Source organism: Hylobates moloch, unplaced genomic scaffold, assembly GCF_009828535.3.
Source record: "Hylobates moloch isolate HMO894 unplaced genomic scaffold, HMol_V3 SCAFFOLD_10, whole genome shotgun sequence".
Classification (NCBI taxonomy): Eukaryota; Metazoa; Chordata; class Mammalia; order Primates; family Hylobatidae; genus Hylobates; species Hylobates moloch.
This window is the reverse complement of record NW_026652285.1, coordinates 28,880,486-28,901,321: the sequence shown is the minus strand read 5'-3', so window position 1 is coordinate 28,901,321 and position 20,836 is coordinate 28,880,486. Positions and strand designations below refer to the sequence as shown.

At 52.5% G+C, this 20,836-nt stretch overlaps 1 protein-coding gene and 1 long non-coding RNA gene across 6 annotated transcripts in view; one reads left to right on the top strand and one right to left on the bottom strand.

The window, feature by feature from the left end:
* MAP3K14 (mitogen-activated protein kinase kinase kinase 14) overlaps nt 1-19,735 on the top strand; it is a 53,386-nt gene extending 33,651 nt beyond the window's left edge. Inside the window, exons 7-16 of the mRNA XM_032163925.2 lie at nt 8,527-8,656; nt 8,859-8,990; nt 9,506-9,610; nt 11,879-12,042; nt 12,537-12,687; nt 15,347-15,700; nt 15,905-16,011; nt 16,422-16,566; nt 17,846-17,946; nt 18,308-19,735. Coding sequence (XP_032019816.1) covers nt 8,527-8,656; nt 8,859-8,990; nt 9,506-9,610; nt 11,879-12,042; nt 12,537-12,687; nt 15,347-15,700; nt 15,905-16,011; nt 16,422-16,566; nt 17,846-17,946; nt 18,308-18,472 — 1,554 coding nt within the window. The 3' untranslated portion in view covers nt 18,473-19,735. The remainder of the gene's footprint in view (nt 1-8,526; nt 8,657-8,858; nt 8,991-9,505; nt 9,611-11,878; nt 12,043-12,536; nt 12,688-15,346; nt 15,701-15,904; nt 16,012-16,421; nt 16,567-17,845; nt 17,947-18,307) is intronic.
* On the bottom strand, nt 13,297-20,750 carry LOC116474981 (uncharacterized). Of its 5 annotated transcripts, none has more exons than XR_009215445.1 (5): nt 20,669-20,750; nt 19,709-19,934; nt 16,585-16,887; nt 15,775-15,990; nt 14,842-15,690 (listed from the first exon to the last, which is right to left on the bottom strand). It is a non-coding gene; the product is annotated as an uncharacterized LOC116474981 (long non-coding RNA). The 5 variants fall into 5 exon arrangements; XR_009215444.1 differs by having other exon boundaries at nt 16,585-16,855; XR_009215447.1 differs by lacking the exons at nt 19,709-19,934; nt 20,669-20,750 and adding an exon at nt 13,297-14,666 and having other exon boundaries at nt 14,850-15,690; nt 16,585-17,852.
* Between the last annotated feature and the right edge of the window lie 86 nt (nt 20,751-20,836).

The following is a 20,836-nucleotide window of genomic DNA, read 5'->3' as shown; positions in this document are numbered from 1 at the left end:
CCTGACCTGCTCAGCTGCAGTTCCCCTCCCCAGGCTACCGGAGAAGGCTCAGCTGTCCCTCCTGAGAGGTGGTGGGAGGAGAGTGTGAGAGTGTGAAGAGACGCGCACCCAGCGCTGGGAGCTTAGTCACTGGGCTTCTCAGCTGTTCCCCTGCTGAGGGCCTCAAGAGTCCTCCCAGGCAACAAGGTAAACAACCCTAATATAGTGGAAGAGGATAAATACTCCATGTCTCGCCCCTCCCATCCACTGCAAGGCAGTTGGAAAAGCTCCAAGCACAAGGCGTGGACTTCTCAGTACCAGAGCTGCAGCTCAAGCCCACCAGAGCTGGCCACTTGCAGAACCACTTCCTTCCCACCCCGGAGAATGCAGTGGGGATGGCTCTTTGGCAGCCCGCACAGCTGCCATTGGTTGGGCAGGCAGTGCCTGCTTTCCCTCAAGGCAGTGGTGTCCTTTAGGGTTTTCAGCTGGAAGAGCAGGAGAAACAGTTCCCTGATTAGGGGATGGGGACCAGGAGGTGGATCAGGCATCAGAGGTCAGGCCTCACATCGGATCAGAGCAAGTCTGTGCCCCCGCCGATGCTCCTTGGGGAGAATCCAGTGTGTGAGGTGTCACATGGCGGTGCCAGCACTCCTTCGTCCCCCTGATCTAGATGCTGATTGGCCATAGGTCCAGGGTTTGATGCAGTTGTTTTTTGGTTTTTTTTAAGGTTTTGTTTGATCTTTTTTCTTTTTTTTTTTTTTTTTTGAGACAGGACCTCGCTCTGTTGTCCAGGCTGGTATGCAGTGGCATGATCACAGCTCACTGCAGCCTCAGCCCCACAGACCCAAACAACCCTGTTGCCTCAGCTTCCCATGTAGCTGGGACTTCAGGCACGTACCACCACACCCAGCTAATTTTTTATTTTTTGTAGAAACAGGATCTCACTATGTTGCCCAGGCTGGACTCAAACTCCTGGGCAATCTCCCAAAGTGCTGGGATTACAGGTGTGAGCCACTGTGCCCCACCAGGATTCCATTTTAATAGAAGAAACGACTACTTGTTTATACACGCATAAAAAGTCCAGGCTAGGTACAGTGGCTCATGCTTGTAATCCCAGTACTTTGGGAGGCTGAGGTGGGAGGATTGCTTGAGGCCAGGAGTTGGAGACCAGCCTGGGCAACATAGCGAGATCGCATGTCTACAAAAAAGCAAAAAACAGAAATAAAAAAGAAATTTTAAAAGTCTAAAAAGATTTCTGTCAAAGGGCAGTTACCTCTGAGAATAGGACTGGGGAATGGAGACTTTTGCTTTTTTTGGTATCATTTGAATTCTTTTGTAATGAGCCTATATTTGTTTGCAATTAAAAGTAAGATCAGGGCCGAGCACGGTGGCTCACACCTGTAATCCCAGCACTTTGGGAGGCTGAGGCAGGTGGGTCACAAGGTCAGGAGTTCAAGACCAGCCTCTGGCCAAGATGGTGAAGCCCCATCTCTACTAAAAATACAAATATTAGCCGGGTGTGGTGGCAGGCGCCTGTAATCCCAGCTACTGGGGAGGCTGAGGCAGAGAATTGCTTGAACCTGGGAGGCGGAGGTTGCAGTGAGCCAAGATCACGCCACAGCACTCCAGCCTGGGTGACAGAGCAAGATTCAGTCTCAAAAAAAAGAGGTAAGATCAGGCCAGGCCTGTGGCTCATGCCTGTGATCCCGGCACTTTGGGAGGCCAAGGGTGGTGGATCACAAGGTCAGGAGATCTGGCCAACACAGTGAAACCCCATCTCTACTAAAAATACAAAAATTAGCCAGGTGTGGTGGCGGGCACCTGTAGTCCCAGGTACTTGGGAGGCTGAGGCAGAATCGCTTGAACCCGGGAGGCGGAGGTTGCAGTGAGCAGAGATTGTGCCACTGCACTCCAGCCTGGCAACAGACTGAGACTCTGCCTCAAAAAAAAAAAAAAGATCAGCCGGTGCAGCACTTATGCCTATACTCCTAGCACTTCTTTGTAGAGACCCTGTCTCTACAAAAAAAAAAAAAAAAATTAGCCAGGCATGGTGGCATACACCTGTGGTCCTAGCTACTCGGGAGACTGAGGTGGGAGGATTCCTTGAGCCCAGGAAGTAGAGGCTACAGTGAGCCAAGATCATACCACTGCACTCCAGCCTGGACAACAGAGTGAGACCCTGTCCCCCAACCCCACAAGAAATGGGATCCTACTCTAGGGACTATTCTGTACCATGTTTTTTTCATGCAATAATATATCATGACAGATTTCCTTATTGGCACATATACAACTCTCTTATGCTTTTTAATGGCCATGTAGAAGTTCTTATCCTAGTCAGTGGATGGATTGATAGGATCCATGAATTCTAGGAACTTTATTCAAAAGAGTGTTTGTTGGCCAGGCACAGTAGCTCACGCCTGTAATCCCAGCACTTTGGAAGGCCAAAGCGGGCAGATCACTTGAGGTCAGGAGTTCGAGACCAGCCTGGCCAACATGGTGAAACCCCGTCTCTACTGAAAATATAAAAAATTAGCTGGGTGTGGTGGCACATGCCTGTAATACTAACTACTCGGGAAACTGAGGCAGGAGAATTGCTTGAACCCGGGAAGCAGAGGTTGCAGTCAGCCAAGATCATGCCACTGCACTCCAGCCTGGGCAACAGAGCAAGACTCTGTCTCAAAAAAAAAAAAAAAAAAGTGTTTGTGTGTTGCATTTATGGGCAATCACACATTTTTGAAGAATAATTCATATCATTTACCAGATTCTTATAGGGGTCTGTAGCCCAAAAAGGGTTAAGAATCACTCCTTTTAGAACATCTGGCTCAAGTGTGGAGTTCTGGGAGCTTTACTTTGGCTCTGCTGCTGATCTAGGATAATGTGGCCCTGGCCAAGTCAACCCAGCTGTCACCAAACACCTGCTCTATGCCAGACAGTGTGCCGGGGCTGGGGACAGAGATGTGAAATCCACAGGCCTGACCTGAAGGAACCCAAGTTGTAATGGGGGATAGACATTTATATTGGGGTAAAGGTGAGCAGCCTTCAGTCCTGGACACATGTTTAGAAGGAAAATAGCACAAGGATCAGAGGAAAATACCTTGATAGTGGTGAGAAAATAAGGCGGGACCCTCTAATATTCATTGGACATCTGTGCACAGTACTGTGGTAGTCCCTTTCACATAGTTTACATTCCTGGAATCTTCAAAAGAATTTATAGAATTGCTCTTACGCCTTTTTTTAATTGATGGAATAAAACAGATAAGAATACCAAAGAAGAGGCTGGGCACGGTGGCTCACGTCTGTAATCCCAGCACTTTGGGAGGCCGGGGTGGGCAGATCATGAGGTCAGGAGATTGAGACCATCCTGGTGAACATGGTGAAACCCCATCTGTACTAAAAATACCAAAAAATTAGCCAGGCATGGTGGCGCCACCAGATACTCGGGAGGCCGAGGCAGGAGAATCGCTTGAACCTAGGAGGCAGAGGTTGCAGTGAGCCAAGATCACGCCACTGCACTCCAGCCTGGGCGACAGAATGAGACTCTGTCTCAAAAAAAAAAAAAAGAATACCAAAGAAGGCTGGGTGTGGTGGCTCACGCCTGTAATCCCAGCACTTTGAGAGGCCGAGGCGGGTGGATCACCTGAGGTCGGGAGTTTGAGACCAGCCTGACCAACATGGAGAAACCCCGTCTCTATTAAAAATACGAAAAGTTAGCTGGGCGTGGTGGCGCATGCCTGTAATCTCAGCTACTCAGGAGGCTGAAGCAGGAGAATTGCTTGAACCCGGGAGGCAGAGGTTGCAGTGAGCCGAGATCGCGCCATTGCCCTCCAGCCTGGGCAACAAGAGCGAAACTCCATCTCAAAAAAAAAAAAAAGAATACCAAAGAAAACAAGAGGGAAGTTCAGGGAGGAAAAAGTGATCCCCAGTGTCCAGCGTGCAGCCAATTGAGGGGAGGGAAGTGGCTTTTGGATCAGGCAGTAGGCTCATTGCTGACAGTGCTTCCACCTGGGGATGCTCCGTCCTGAATGTATTTTAAAACATTAGCATGGATGCCAGGCACAGTGGCTCACACTTGTAATCTCAACATGTTGGAGGCCAAGGTGGGAGAATCATTTGAGCCTAGGAGTTCAAGACTAGCCTGGGCAATATGGTGAAACCCCATCTCTACAAAAAATGCAAAAATTAGCTGGGCATGGCACCTATAGTCTCAGCTACTTGGGAGGCTGAGATGGGAGGATCGCTTGAGCCCGGGAAGGTCGAGGCTGCAGTGAGCTGTGATTGTGCCACTGTACTCCAGCCTGGCCAACCAAGGGAGACCTTGTCTCAAAAAAAACAAACAAAAAAAACGGCTGGGCGCAGTGGCTCACGCCTGTAATCCCAACACTTTGGGAGGCCAAGGCGGGCGGACCGCAAGGTCAGGAAATCGAGACCATCCTGGCTAACACGGTGAAACCCCATCTCTACTAAAAATACAAAAAAATTAGCCAGGCATGATGGCGGGCGCCTGTAGTCCCAGTTACGCGGGAGGTTGAGGCAGGAGAATGGCGTGAACCTGGGAGGCGGAGCTTGCAGTGAGCTGAGATCGTGCCACTGCACTCCCGCCTGGGCGACAGAGTGAGACTCCGTCTCAAAAAAAAAAAAAAAAAAAAAGTTCGGCATGGAAAGGCCTTCTGGAGGCGCAGAGTAGCTGGCAGCTCTGCAGTCAGGCTTGCCCGAGTAAAAGCCTGGCTGTGATCTCTTATACCCAGTGACCTTGGGCAAATTACTTGCCCAGGCTTCAGCTTCATCATCTATAAAATGGGGATAATGATCCCACCAGCTTACAGGCTATTGTAAGATCTGAATAACTAATGCTTAGAAAGGGCTTTACCAGTGCCTGGGAAATGATAAGTGGGCATTAGATCTTAGTTCTCATGAATATCTTCATCGCAGTCCAGCCCCCTTATTTCACGGATGAGGAACACGGAAGTTCAGAGAGGAGGGGTGGCCAGACGGGCAGCCAGCTTGGTCTGGAAGACTGGGCTGCTTTCTCCTCTGGCACCGACTTCTAAAGCACCTTGTATTTTGAAGTATCTGCTCCCACCTCTTTGGTCTGGGTGGTTGGAAATATTTTTAGCATGGATGGGACACTCTAAGAGGACTTATAGATTTCTGCAAAGTTAAAGCCAAGTTTCCCCAACTCTTTTGGATCACAGCCCTGTTAATATCTCAGTCATTGTTTCAGGGCAACCCAGGCCAAAACAAATACCCAACAGTTCTGTTTATGAAGCAATGAGATCAAATAATAAGTCTTTATCCTAACAACTTAGTAGCCATTTGAAAAGCTCAACATAAGTTGAAAGAAAAAGGGTCCTTCCATTTCCAAACCGCCAGATTATTAATGGGTTGTATGCTTTGTTGCGCATCTCAACCCTTGAAATCAGATAGGACACCACCACCTTCATATCCCACATTTTCTCCTTGAAGTACTTTTAATCACAGTGATCTGCAAAAACCTAGCTTCATAGAGATACATTATCAAAGGGAATGTCGCGTGCGTGATTGAACTTTCAAGCTGAACTATCTCGAGTGAGTAGTTCACGTGGTGTCCTGCAGATGTTGCGGTGGCCGTTTCCCTCAAATGTCAGATATCCATTTGGCGCCCTTCTGAGTTATCTGCAGTGCCCCGGGGTGCCTCAGCTCAGTTTGGGGGTGGTTAGGCTGAAGACATTTGCTAACAAGTCCTGTTGTTGAATTAGTTCCAACTCAGGTTCAGAGGCTTTTTAGAGCTGGAAACACTGGCAGAGTCAAAGTTCATGGGAGATGATTAACCAAACCAGATATTAGGGAACCAGAAGGGTGACATTTTCCACTGATAGGCAAAAGTCCAAAAACCCCACAGTGTCAGAGCTGTTTGCCAAGTCAGCAAGTCTGTGGAGATCGCTTCCAAGCTGGTTCTGTTACTGCCAGCGCCCCCTGGCGATGCCACTCAAGGCTTACTTGAGAACCATCAGCAGCCAGGAAGGAGGACAAGTCTATTAAGAAGCTAAGAGGCCGCGCGCAGTGGCTCATGCCTGTAATCCCAGTACTTTGGGAGGCCGAGGTGGGCTGATCATGAGGCCAGGAGTTCAAGACCAGCCTGGCCAACGTGGTGAAACCCCGTCTCTACTAAAAATACAAAAATTAGCTGGGTGTGATGGCACGTGCCTGTAATCCCAGCTACTCAGGAGGCTGAGGCACTAGAATCGCTGGAATCCAGGAGGCGGAGGTTGCAGTGAGCCGAGATATCACGCCACTGCACTCCAGCCTGGTGACAGAGCGAGACTCCGTCTCAAAAAAAAAAAAAAGAAGAAGAAGAAGTCTAAGAGGCCGGGCACAGTGGCTCACGCCTGTAATCCCAGCACTTTGGGAGGCCAAGGCAGACAGATCACCTGAGGTCAGGAGTTTAAGACCAGCCTAATCAACATGGTGAAACCCTGCCTCTACTAAAAATATGAAAAATTAGCTTGGCGTAGTGGCAGGTACCTGTAATCCCAGCTACTGGGGAGGCTGAGGCAGGAGAATTGCTTGAACCCAGGAGGTGGAGGTTGTAATTAGCTGAGATTGCGCCACTGCACTCCAGCCTGGGCGACACAGCGAGACTCTTGTCTCAAAAAAAAAAAAAAGGACTAAGTGTCAGTCTAAGTATCAGCTTCTCTGATGTGAGCTGGAGGAATTGGGGAGCTAGCACTTCCTGAGTGCCCACTGGTTGCCAGGCCTGGTGTCAGTTACCATCCTTCGAAATCCTTGCTCTACTCAGGAGCAGATACCACCGTCCCTGCTGTTTGCATATGGAAACACGTGGATGGGAAGTCTGCTGCCTTGTTTTAAAAGGCTGAGCCAGGATCTAAGCCCAAGATGTTTATATCCAAGGCCTATTTCCTCTCACCAAGTTGCTGGTCCCTGCAGAAAGGAGTGGATGATCCCGGACCTGCCAGTCGGCAGTGGGAGTGGCCTTGGCCAAACCCCTCCGCAGAAGCCTCCTTAAGTTCCCAGATGCTGGGAGACAGCTGCAAACAGAATAAACAGTGCTCTGTCTATGTGGATGTTTTAGTCCTCCGGGAAAGAAAAGTGTTGAGGCCGGGCGCGGTGGCTCACGCCTGTAATCCTAGCACTTTGGGAGGCCGACGTGGGCAAATCACAAGGTCAGGAGTTTGAGACCAGCCTGGCCAGCATGGTGAAACCCCGTCTCTACTAAAAAATATAAAAATTATCCGGGCCTGGTGGCGCACACTTGTAGTCCCAGCTACTCGGGAGGCTGAGGCAGGAGAATCGCTTGAACCCGGGAGGCAGAGGTTGCAATGAACAGAGATCACGTCACTGTACTCCAGCCTGGGTGACAGAGCGAGACCTCTGTCTCAGAAAAAAAAAAAAGAAAGAAAAGAAAAGAAAAAAAAATGCACCCGATGGAGTCCAAATCTTGGTTCTTGACAGTCAGATAAGTCAGAAACCCAGCTTCTGAGAGTAAACAAGGATGCTGATAAGCAAAAGGTCCCACATCCTAGAAATTGCCCAGACATTTAGCTGGAGGAAAAAATGTTCTGCGTTTGGCAGATTTGAGGGCGGACAGTGTGCCAGCAGCCAGGATGAGGAATGTAGGTTGTTTTTTTTTGTGGGGGGGGGGGGGGGTTTTGTTTTGTTTTGTTTTTGAGATGGGATCTCACTCTGTTGCCAGGCTGGAGCACAGTGGTGCGACCTCGGCTCATTGCAACCTCCGACTCCCGGGTTCAAGTGATTCTCCTGCCTCAGCCTCCCGAGTAGCTGGGATTACAGCCACGTGCCACCACGCCCGGCTAATTTTTGTATTTTTAGTAGAGACAGGGTTTCGCCATGTTGGCCAGGATGGTCTTGATCTCCCGACCTCGATCTCCTTGATCCGCCCGCCTCAGCCTCCCAAAGTGCTGAGATTACAGCCATGAGCCACCACGCCCGGGTGGAATGTAGAGTTTTTTTTTTATTTTAATTTTTTTTTTTTTTTTTTTTTTTTGAGACGGAGTCTCACTCTGTCGCCCAGGCTGGAGTACACTGGTGCGATCTCAGCTCACTGCAAGCTCCGCCTCCTGGGTTCATGCCATTCTCCTGCCTCAGCCTCCCGAGTAGCTGGGACTACAGGCGTCTGCCACCACGCCCAGCTAATTTTTTTGTATTTTTTAGTAGAGATGGGGTTTCACCGTGTTAGCCAGGATGGTCTCTATCTCCTGACCTTGTGATCTGCCCGCCTCTGCCTCCCAAAGTGCTGGGATTAGAGGCATGAGCCACTGCGCCCGGGGCGGATGTAGTTTTTATGTGGCTGTTTTTGCACACAGGCAGCACTCCAGAACTTTAATTAAGTACAAGAAGTTGCTCCTGATACCAAGGGCATGGGATACACAATTTAGCCTCTGAGGGTCCAGCAGGCCCCCCAGGCCCCTGCATCACCACTGGAAACAGCAGCAGCCTGTGTGTGTGGAGCACTAGGGTGCTGACAGGATGCCAGGGACCCAGCTCTGGTCCCCTCACCCTGTCTTAACAGCTGCCTCTGGGCCCTTGCAGGTGCGGCTGGAAGTATTTCGGGCAGAGGAGCTGATGGCGTGTGCAGGATTGACCTCACCCAGAATTGTCCCTTTGTATGGAGCTGTGAGAGAAGGGCCTTGGGTCAGCATCTTCATGGAGCTGCTGGAAGGTGAGGAGCCAGATCCCACTCTTTCTCCAAATTCAGGGCCAAGAGTTCCCTCCCGAGTCTTGCCCAAGTTGGCCTTGGTCACTAACCTCTTGACCCTGTGACCCTGCGACCCTGCTTTCCACCGCCTGCCCTGTGCTCTTGCCCTTGGCTGGCGTGGAGGCTCGGGCAAGTCCCATGTATAGCCTGGCCTTTGGTCTCCTAGGTGGCTCCCTGGGCCAGCTGGTCAAGGAGCAGGGCTGTCTCCCAGAAGACCGGGCCCTGTACTACCTGGGCCAGGCCCTGGAGGGGCTGGAATACCTCCACTCGCGAAGGATTCTGCATGGGGACGTCAAAGGTAAGGCCCAGGCCCCACGGCCCTGATCCCCAGCAGGCTCTTCTCTCACACCATCCTGCCTGATCTCCTCTCAGTTCTGGGCTAGCCTGGTCATCTCCAGTAGCAGGCCCTGAGTCAGGCTGACAGGACTGTGCCTGTAGGAAGGGGAATGATGTTCTCCAACCCCTTAGCCAAGCACTGTAGTTTCTGGTAGATGGTGGCCACAGAGAACCGAAGGTCAAGCTCCCACCCACTGGTGACCCCTGGTACGGGGTCGGCGCAGGCTAGCAGAGTGGCAGCGTTCCCGAGTAAACCCTCCTCCTGTCCCCTTGCCCTCAGAGATCCTGCCTGCCTCTAGCCTGAATTGATACCCTCCTGCCTTCCTCCACGATTAATGAAACTAATCAGAAGCAGCAGCTGCCACGTAGGATCAGCCAGAAAATTATGTCACTGGAGGGCAGGCCAAACCGAGCCAGGGTGGGCTGGGACCCGGCATGACTCACCTGTTCCTTTTCCTCCCCGGGGCGGCCTGGCAGCCGACAACGTGCTCCTGTCCAGCGATGGGAGCCATGCAGCCCTCTGCGACTTTGGCCATGCTGTGTGTCTTCAACCTGATGGCCTGGGGAAGTCCTTGCTCACAGGTAAGGCCCCCCACCAACTGCCATGCCCCCCAGTGCATTCATTCGCCAAATGCCTTCCATGCTTTCCAGAACGGGAATTGAGATGTGAACACTTAGGTCCACCTGTGTGTTTAAGCCCCGCAGCCAGCCTGGATGATTATCAGGGGTTTCTTTGTTATGCGTAAATGTGATAATGGATGTCAGGTGCTCATTGTCAATGCTCCTGTACAGAGGGAAGAGAAGGGAAAGGCTGGTTGACGCTCCGTAGGTCCCAGGCCTTCTGCCTTGGAGGCCCCGTGGCTCCCCACCTCTTGTCTGGCCTTTTCAGGGGAGTGCACCGCCAGCCTGTGACCCCAGCTCTCCTGCGCCTCTGAGCACAGTTGGCTGGAAGCACAGTGGGCAGGCTGACTAAGGGGCCTGGGCTCTAAAGCCAGTGAAATATCTTTCTTTAACTCCTCTGATTATTGAAATAATCCATGCCCACTGTGAAGTATAGAGTTAAGCATATAAAAGAGGCAGAGAACAGAATTCTCACCATTCCTCTTACCCAGAGAGAGAATCACAAATTTTTTTGTTATTTTCATTGAGACAGAGTCTCACTCTGTCACCCAGGCTGGAGTGCAGTGGCACAATCTCAGCTCACTGCAACCTCCGCCTCCCGGGTTCAAGCAATTCTCCTGCCTCAGCCTCCTGAGTAGCTGGGATTACAGGCACCTTCCACCATGCCCAGCTAATTTTTGTATTTTTAGTAGAGACGGGGTTTTGCCATGTTGGCCAGGCCAGTCTCAAACTCCAGACCTCAGGTGATCCGCCCCACTCAGCCTCCCAAAGTGCTGGAAGTACAGGCATGAGCCTCCGTGCCCGGCCGAATCATGAGTATTTTAAATAACTCCTTCCAGGCTGTTGTTTTCCCTGTGCCTAGTTAGGGCCATTATAACACAATTTTGTGCCCTGCTTTTTTCATTTATAGCATTAAGGATAAAATGATTTCATTTTGTCCAACGGAAAAAGAATCTTTGGCAAGTATATAATTGTGTGTTGTTAAAGGACTATGTTGGCAATTCTGAAGATGTAAATTGAATGTGGACACTTGACCTCCACCCGTGTTGTTTTAAGCCCTTTTAAAATAACCGTAGTGGGCTTTTTCTTGTTACAAAAAAAAAAAATGTATCTTTTCTGATTTTTTTAACTTTTATTTTTTACAGACAGAGTCTTGCTCTGTCACCCAGGCTGGAGTGCAGTAGCTCACTCATAGCTCACTGCAGCCTCAAGCTCCTTGGTTCAAGCGATCCTCCCACCTCAGCCTCCTGAGTAGCTGGGACCACAGGCATGCACCACCATGTCCGGCTCATTTTTTGTATTTTTTGTAGATATACATGGGGTCTCAATATGTTGCCCAGGCAGGTCTTAAATTCCTGGATTTAAGCATTCCTCCCACCTCAGTCTCCCAAAGTGCTGGGATTACAGGCATGAGCCACTCCTGACCCTTTTTTCTAATATCTTTTGAAGAAAGTAGAGCTAAGCAAAAATTACAAATACAAATCACCAGGAAAAAAACCACTGTTCACATCTGCCATCTATCCTTTCAGTCTTTTACACATATGTTTTTCTATTGCGATTTTTAAATTTCACTTACTGGTATTTCAGGAACATCTTACCAGTAATTAGCCTTCTACAACCTCATTTGTAATGTCCAGCCCCTGCCCCATTTTCAAAAAACACTTTAAGGGTTTGGTCCAAAGGGCAGAGTCCACATCATGGATGCTCTGTTGCTTTGTACAAGTTCCCAGCAGAGTCCCCGCCTAGCTCTTCCCTACAAATTTGACTTGGAGACTTTATTTCTATATTTAAAGTACTTTAACATGGCCTGGCGCGGTGGCTCATGCCTGTAATCTCAGCACTTTGGGAGGCCAAGGTGGGCGGATCACCTGAGGTCAGGAGTTCGAGACCAGTCTGGCCAACATGGGTGAAACCCCATCTCTACTAAAAATATAAAAATTAGCCGGGCATGGTGGCTCATGCCTGTAATTCCAGCTACTCAGGAGGCTGAGGCAGGAGAATCTCTTGAACCCGGGAAGCGGAGGTTGCAGTGAGCCGAGATCGCGCCATTGTACTCCAGCCTGGGTGACAGAGCAAGACTCCATCTCAAAAAACGAAAAAGATAATAAAATAAAAAGTACTTTAACAGTGACAAATGTAGGATACCCCGAGGATTAACTAGGGTGGCCATTGCCTAGGCTCCTGCCCATCGGCATTCCAGGTGACTTTATGTCTCATCCCCCTTCTCAGGGGACTACATCCCTGGCACAGAGACACACATGGCTCCGGAGGTGGTGCTGGGCAGGCGCTGCGACGCCAAGGTGGACGTCTGGAGCAGCTGCTGCATGATGCTGCACATGCTCAACGGCTGCCACCCCTGGACTCAGTTCTTCCGAGGTCCGCTCTGCCTCAAGGTCGGTGACGGCGCCCAGCATGGCCAACAGGGGGAGCTGCAGGGCCCTGGGGCCCAGGCCGCAGGCTTGAGGGGCTGCTCTGCGGTGGCAGATGGAGCAAGGGGAGGCCTGGTCATCCATGTGGGATCCTAATTCAAATACTTGCCACCCAAATCTGGGGGTACAAGGGGAGATCCAGCTGCGGGGGCTCACCGAGTTCATGGCAGGTGAGAACTCTCTTCTGTCCATACCCTGGGCCCCATCCACCTGCCTCCTAACGGGCCGGGCCTGGAGGCTGTGGGCGTCTTGCTGCCTGGCTCTGGCCTGTTTTACTGGCTCCATTTGTCCCATTCCTGGGAAAAGTGCCCTCACTGTAGCCCAGACCCCTCCATTCCTTGTGGTAGACCCCAGCACAGCGGGAGCAGGGGCCGGCGGGAGTTGCGCAAAGAGCAATAACAACCGGGCATCAGGAAATGAGGGGAGGCAGGCCTCACCTGTTGTCTTTTGCCCCCCAGATTGCCAGCGAGCCTCCGCCTGTGAGGGAGATCCCACCCTCCTGCGCCCCTCTCACAGCCCAGGCCATCCAAGAGGGGCTGAGGAAAGAGCCCGTCCACCGTGTGTCTGCAGCAGAGCTGGGAGGGAAGGTGAACCGGGCACTACAGCAAGGTAAGAAGAGCCCCGCGCTGGCTGACCCGGGGGGCAGAGGACAGAGGTGGACAGAGGAGGCAGGTGGGCACAGGTCCGGAGCAAGGCACCCCTCAGAGCCTTAGTTTCCCCCTCTGGATTATGGGGGTGCAGCAGTCTCAGGGTTGTTGGGAGATTGCGGCAGTGCCACGCCTTGACTCAGAGGCAGCGCTCAGGAGATGGGAAAGAGAAAACTCACACACAAACTCGAAGTGCTTTTTCCATTCTCCCACTCAATTACAATCAACCCAGAAGACTCCTGTGACCACATGTGTGGGGATTTCCACCCCACCAAGCCAGCAATCAGTTCTGCAGCAGCAGACACTAGCTGGGTGTCCTCTAATTCAGTTCTGTTCCAACACTATCTGCCTGGAGGTAGCGTCAGATCCCGCAGCAGGAGGGCTCGGTCCCCAAGACTGCACCCCCAACCCATGGCAGTCTCAGGCCCATGTGTTTACCTGTGCTTCTGACCAGCTGGCTATAAGTCAGGGACCCCATGACCCCCTCCTTGGGATCGATTAATTTGCTGGAGTGGCTCAAAGAACTCAGAGAAACACTTCCTTACATTTACCAGTTTATTAGAAAGGATATTACAAAGGATACAAATGAAGAGATGCATAGGGCAAGGCGTGTGGGAGGAAGCGCGGAGCTTCCAGGGCTTGGCACCCTCCAGGAACCTCCATATGCCCAGCTACCAGAAGTTCTCTGAACCCTATCTTCTTGGGTTTTTGTGGAGGCTTCATTACATAGGTATGACTGAATAAATCACTGGCCATTGGCGAACAGCTTAACCTTTAGCCCCCTTCCCTCCCAGTATGTGGGATAGTGGGATGAAAGTCCCAACCCTCTAATCCTACCTGTGTCTCTCTGATGACCAGCCCCCATCCTGAAGCTACCTAGGGGCTGCCAGCCTTCAGTCAATCCATTAGCACACAGAAAGAGATCATTTTGGAGAGTAAGGCTTTTAGGAGTTATGTGCCAGAAATGGGGTTAAAGACAAAATATATGTTTACCAGTATCACAAGGGTTATGATATATAGAGGGGGCTCAAACTCACTAGGAATCCAAGAATACAAAATAAAGACAGGCCAGGAGCAGTGGCTCACACCTGTAATCCCAGCACTTTGGGAGGCTGGGGCAGGAGGATCGCTTGAGGCCAGGAGTTCAAGATCAGCCTGGGCAACATAGCAAGACCCTTTCTCTGCAAAAAAATTTAAAAATTAGCCAGGCATGGTGGCACGTGCCTGTAGTCCCAGCTACTCAGGAGGTGAGAGGATTGTTTGAGCCTGGGAGGTCGAGGCTACAGTGAGCCATGATTGTACCACTGCACTCCAGTCTGGGCAACAGAGACCCTGACTCAAAAAATAAATAAATAAATAAAGCCAGGTAACACTCGAGAGCCATTTGACTGGAAAAAAGCAGAAAGTTGGTGGGATGTGGGGGCTGTTGGGACCCCTCAGGTGCTGCTGATGGGCATGTGGACAAGGCTACCCACTCTGGAGGGCACCTGGCTGCACTCAGGCAGACGTCTGCAGACTGAGACCAAGGACCTCTACCCCTGGGTGCACTGACAAAGGAATGCCAGCAGATCCATATGGGGACACGCCTGAGGACGCGCACTACAGCTTCCTTTGCGGGAGGGGAGTAGGGTACGATGGGGTCCCTCACTGGGAGGACAGAGACACAAAAGAGGATGCCGCATGGAGCGCCAAGCAGTTAAAGCAACTCGGTGTTCACAGAGCAGCATGGATGGATCCTAAAGCCATGGTGCCGAGTGAAAAGAGAACCCGACACAGAATGGGACCCAGAACATAATGCCTGTTTGGTAAACTAAAAATTGATCAATAGCCAGGTATGGTGGCGCACATCTGTAGTCCCAGCCACTCAGGAGGCTGAGGTGGAAGGATCGCTTGAGCCCAGGAGTTGGAGTCCAGCCTGGGCAACATGATGAGACCTCATCTCTTTAAAAAACAAAAAATAAATTAAAAAATAAAAATTGATAAATAAAACAACACACATTTTGCAAGGACACAACCAAATCAAAAATGACACATCAAACATAATAGAATGTCACCTGAGGGATGGGCACAAAAAGGCTGTGATTATAGGAATGAAAATGAAATAAAACCAGAGAGATCTTGCACCTCACCAAAGACAGCTGGTAGTTTTAAGGATGAGGGTGGTCCCAGGGCTGAACTCGCCCCACGCCAGAACAAACGGTGCCTGGGGAAGTACTGACTGAGGATGGGGTAGGAGAGATTGTGGGTCCAGGACGCCACTTTGCCTGGGAGCTCTTGAGTTGGTGTAGCCCCAGGGCTGTTTTCAATCTTCTCTTTCTTGTTAACAAAGTCCTCTAGAGCTGATTCTGTAGTTTTTGAATTTGCTACTGATACCTAGAAGAAAACAGAATCAAAGACAGAAATCCAGTCCTATCCCTGTTATATTGGGACCATCTTATTGAGGAAGTCTCCTGTGGAGACCACCACGCTGCCTTCTGAAGTCACCTCCCGTGGTGGCCTGGGGCAGGGTCCTCCCCTCTGTTCGCCTCTAGCCCTTCTGCACTCAGGACAGGCCACTCCTGCCTGGACCACTGTCTGTGCACAGCACGCTTCCCCTCACCATTGTACTCTCTGTTTTCTAGTGGGAGGTCTGAAGAGCCCTTGGAGGGGAGAATATAAAGAACCAAGACATCCACCGCCAGATCAAGCCAATTATCACCAGACCCTCCGTGCCCAGCCGAGGGAGCTTTCGCCAAGGGCCCCAGGGCTCCGGCCAGCTGAGGAGACAACAGGCAGAGACCCTAAGCTCCAGCCTCCTCTCCCACCAGAGCCCCCAGAGCCAAACAAGTCTCCTCCCTTGACTTTGAGCAAGGAGGAGTCTGGGATGTGGGAACCCTTACCTCTGTCCTCCCTGGAGCCAGCCCCTGCCAGAAACCCCAGCTCACCAGAGCGGAAAGCAACCTTCCCGGAGCAGGAACTGCAGCAGCTGGAAATAGGTATGGGCAGCCATGGCTGCAGTGGGGCCCTGAGCACTGGCCCTGCACCCACGGAGGCCGGCGTTCCTCTTTACCTGCGGTGTGGGCTTTCTTCCAGCCCCTTCCCCAGCAGCTCAGCTTCTACAGACTGTGCAGGAAGAACCCCTGAAAACACAGCCAGCCTCCTCCCAGTCTTTCACAGCCATCTTCCACTTTTCCCTGCAGAATTATTCCTCAACAGCCTGTCCCAGCCATTTTCTCTGGAGGAGCAGGAGCAAATTCTCTCGTGCCTCAGCATCGACAGCCTCTCCCTGTCGGATGACAGCGAGAAGGTGAGTCAGTTGTGGCCCCGGAGCCATGGCTCCAGGGGTGTGGTTCTCCCGGCCCTGGCACAGAGCAAGCAGCTTTGCATCCAGCTAGTGAATGGACACTGTGCAAGTAGTGGGTAAAGGGAGGGTGATGGGGGTCACCCCTTCCTTCTGGTAGGGGTCCTCACTAGGTTGGGGGAGGTGGTCATGGTTCAGAGTGAGAGAAACCATGGGAATCTACCCTTCTGGGATTAGGGAATGTGTGTTGCCACCAGAGATAATGGGGAGGCAGGCCTTGGTCCCCCATGGAGGCAACCCTTACCCTCCTCCAGCTAAGGGCATGAGCAGTGCCCCTTTGCCCCAAATGAGACCCAAGCCGGAGATGGATCCCGGAGCCCAGGGCCCTGAGTCCGTACCCAATCCTGTTGTTTCAGAACCCATCAAAGGCCTCTCAAAGCTCGCGGGACACCCTGAGCTCAGGCGTACACTCCTGGAGCAGCCAGGCCGAGGCTCGAAGCTCCAGTTGGAACATGGTGCTGGCCCGGGGGCGGCCCACCGACACCCCAAGCTATTTCAATGGTACAGTCCAATTCTCACCTGCTCAGCAGCCCCCGTAGCAGCCGATCTGCCTGGAGCTAGACAGCCATTGAGGGATTGTGTCTCCCCTCCCCTGGCACAGTGGGAGGGAGGAGGGCGCCTGGTCCCAGAACTTGAGGTTCCTGGCCAGTAAGTTGGGTTTCAAGCAAAGGTCCCAATCACCCACGAGCCTTTCCTGATGGGGCAGTGAGGGACCATTATCCCCTCATTGGCGGCTGATGAAGTCCCAGAAGGTTCCCCTAGCTTGGGGAGGAGAGCAGTCTCTCTTGACCTGGAGTCAGGAAACTGAGCAATTAATCTCTTCTAAAGGGAAAAGGAACAGGACCCATGAGCATTTTAATCAAAAACTCAGCAAAAGGAATCCCCCTCTGGGATTTGAGGTCAGATGAGAAAGACAACATAAAATTCCTTTGTTTTCAGGCTTGATTGCATAGGTTATGATGTGGCTTTGCTATAACGAGGGCATCAGCTCGGAGTTCCCTGGCCCTCTCCAGGGCAAGTGTGACTCATGGCATCAGGGCCCCATGGCTGGCCAAAGGCCACTTCAACTCAGGGAACAATCTAAATTGCCCATAATCTAATTTAAGAATCCTTGTGTTCAGTTCCTTTCTGCTTTGCATCCAAGTTGAAATACTACTTCCCCATAGGAGCCAACCCCAGCTCTTAGCAATGCACAGGCCAAATCCCAGGTGCTGACGGCCAGGAAGAACTAGCAGGTGTATATAACATGAAGGCTGTTCCAGCCTGAATTTTTTCTTTTCTTATAAAATGCAGCTTTATGACCGGGTGTGGTGGCCCACACCTGTAATCCCAGCACTTAGGGAGGCCAAGGCAGATGGATTACATGAGGTCAGGAGTTCGAGACCAGCCTGGCCAACATGGTGAAACCCCGTCTCTACTAAAAATACAAAAATTAGCTGGGTGTAGTGGCGCATGCCTGTAATCCCAGCTACTTGAGAGGCTGAGGCAGGAGAATCACTTGAACCTGGGAGGTAAAGGTTGCAGTGAGCTGAGATCATGCTGCTGCACTCCAGTCAGGGCGACACAGTGAGACTCCGTCTCAAAAACAAACAAACAAAAATGCAGCTGTGCTTAGACCAGCCTAAATTTTATCTCTGCTGCTTCATCACAGCCAGACCTGCTCCCCCCTACATAGGGCAGAGTGACCTTTAACAAAAACGTTCCCCCAGCCCCTGCCAGGACCCTGGTCCTTGGGGAGCCAGCAGCCGCTCTCCTGACTATCACCTTGCCCACCTTCTAGGTGTGAAAGTCCAAATACAGTCTCTTAATGGTGAACACCTGCACATCCGGGAGTTCCACCGGGTCAAAGTGGGAGACATCGCCACTGGCATCAGCAGCCAGGTAAGGGGGGCAGGTACACTCTGACGGTCAGAGTCCCAGAAGCCAGTGCAGCTGCCCCACCCTCCAGGAGGAAAGCTTTCAAAGAAGTAGAATGATACTCTAGGGAATACTTGGAATTGGCCTTCGACGTCCCCCAGAGCCTCAAAGCATTCCGCAGGGCCTCAAAGCAAGACTGGCAGTGGTGACAAAGAGGTCCTCCAGACCCACACTTGGGCCAGGTGGGATTCTCTGAATCCCATGGAATGACAGACAGACAGTGCCCTTAGGGCTGCCGGTCTGGCTGGAGGGAGACGTTTTTACCTTTCTACGTGGCTTGAGCCCCATGCCATGATCTCAGCCCACTGGTTTGCTCCACCCTTAGATCCCAGCCGCAGCCTTCAGCTTGGTGACCAAAGACGGGCAGCCTGTTCGCTACGACATGGAGGTGCCAGACTCGGGCATCGACCTGCAGTGCACACTGGCCCCTGATGGCAGCTTCGCCTGGAGCTGGAGGGTCAAGCATGGCCAGCTGGAGAACAGGCCCTAACCCTGCCCTCCACCGCCGGCTCCACACTGCCGGAAGCAGCCTTTCTGTTCGGCGCATGATGCTGCCCTGAAACACAGGCTCAGCCGCTCCCAGGGATCTGCCAGCCCCCGGCTCAGCACTGGGACCAGGGCCCGGCAGCAGCAAGGTGGGGGCAAGCAGAACGCCTCCCAGGATTTCCCACCTGAGTCCTGCCCCATCCTGCTGAGAAAACACTCCGCCACGTGAAGAGACAGAGGAGGACGGCAGGAGTTACCTCGGGAAACAAACGGGATTTTCTCTGCCCTGCTCCAGTCGAGTTGGTCTGACCCGCTTGGATCAGTGACCATTTGCTGGCAGACAGGGGAGAGCAGCTTCCAGCCTGGGTCAGAAGGGGTGGGCAAGCCCCTCGGCCCCTCACCCTCCAGGCTGGTGTGAGAGTGTCAAGTGTGTAAGGGCCCACACTCAGGTTCAGTGCAGAACCAGGTCAGCAGGTATGCCCGCCCGTAGGTTAAGGGGGCCCTCTGACCCCCTTGCCTGGCCTCACCTGGCCAACTCGCCCCTTTGGGGTGTAGGGGAAAGGAATGCCTGACCCTGGGAAGGCTCCCTGGTAGAATACACCACACTTTTCAGGTTGTTGCAACACAGGTCCTGAGTTGACCTCTGGTTCAGCCAAGGACCAAAGAAGGTGTGTAAGTGAAGTGGTTCTCAGTCCCCAGACACGTGCCCCTTTGCTGCTGGCTACCACTCTTCTCCAGAGCAGCAGGCCCCGAGCCCCTTCAGGCCCAGCACTGCCCCAGACTCGCTGGCACTCAGTTCCCTCATCTGTAAAGGTGAAGGGTGATGCAGGATGTGCCTGACAGGAACAGTCTGTGAATGGACATGATCACTGCTAAGGAAAGCAGCAGAAAGAGACGCTCCAGCGCCCCAGCCCCACTATCAGTGTCCAGCGTGCTGGTCCCCAGAGCACAGCTTAGCATCACACTGACATTCACCCTGCCCTGCCCCTGGCCAGAGGGTACTGCCGACGGCACTTTGCACTCTGATGACCTCAAAGCACTTTCATGGCTGCCCTCTGGCAGGGCAGGTCAGTGACTCTAGGAGCATAGCAAACCAGGAGATGGGGTGAAGGGACACAGTCTTGAGCTGTCCACATGCATGTGACTCCTCAAACCTCTTCCAGATTTCTCTAAGAATAGCACCCCCTTCCCCATTGCCCCAGCTTAGCCTCTTCTCCCAGGGGAGCTACTCAGGACTCACGTAGCATTAAATCAGCTGTGAATCGTCAGGGGGTGTCTGCTAGCCTCAACCTCCTGGGGCGGGGGACGCCGAGACTCCTTGGGAGAAGCTTATCCCCACGTCTTGCCAAGACGGCCTTTGTCCAGCTGTCCACATCGAGCCAAACTGCTCCCGGGGAGAGAGCCCCGGCCCCCAGCACATAAAGAACTGCAGCCTTGGTACTGCAGAGTCTGGGTTGTAGAGAACTCTGTAAGCAATAAAGTTTGGGGTGATGACAAATGTTTCCAGGCCGTCAGTGTCCTCTCTTGCCTGCCGGCCTGCTGAACCTCACAACCCTAACAACTGCCTCTCTGTGCCTTCTTGGTGAGATCTTTTCAAGTCCCCCTTGTTTTGGACAAGGACTGTTTCAGCCCTTGAGTGGGGCTGCTTTCCCACCACTCCTCCCAGTGGGTGCTTCTAGGCCCACCTCTGGGTTATTCATTCAGACCAGCTAGGCAAGATGCCTTGCCCAGTGGCATCAGGGAAGTCCCTCGCCAAACACTGCCAGGCTGAGGGGTGGAGGAGGACAACGAAGCCTGCATGCTTTGTGCCACTGCCCAAGTCAGGCAGCCCCCTACCACCAGAAGGGAAATAGGGATGGGTTCTGGACCCTGAACAGCCAGGGGTGCCGGATGCACACCACAGGCCCTCCACCCTCCCCTCCTGTCCTTGAGGCCTGGACTCTTAACCCTTTCCACTGCCTCCTGAGCCCTGCATGGGGCCAGGGATGCCTTTGTGGGCTGAGTTCCTTGGTCATAGAGCTGGGGCACACGGGGTGCCTTATCGAATCTGGCTCCACACTCCCTATGTGCACAAGTGTGTGTGCGCGCAGCTTGGTTTAGCCGGTTCTTGGAAGGGCCCTGGGACCACGAAAAGGGCGGCAGCCCTGAGCCCCTGGCGTGCAGAGCGGGTGCAAGTCCGGTCCAGCAGAGCCAGGCTTACCTGCTGCCTGCCTCTCGCTCTGGGCCCGCTGCGGAAGCGCGAGCCCCACCCCCGAGGTCTTTGGAGAGGAGTTCTGGCTTCCTCACTCGGGCCGTCCCCCGTCCGCCCGCCCGGAACCTAACTAAATGCGGTTCCCTGCCTGCGGGGTCGTGGCGGGGACGTCACAGA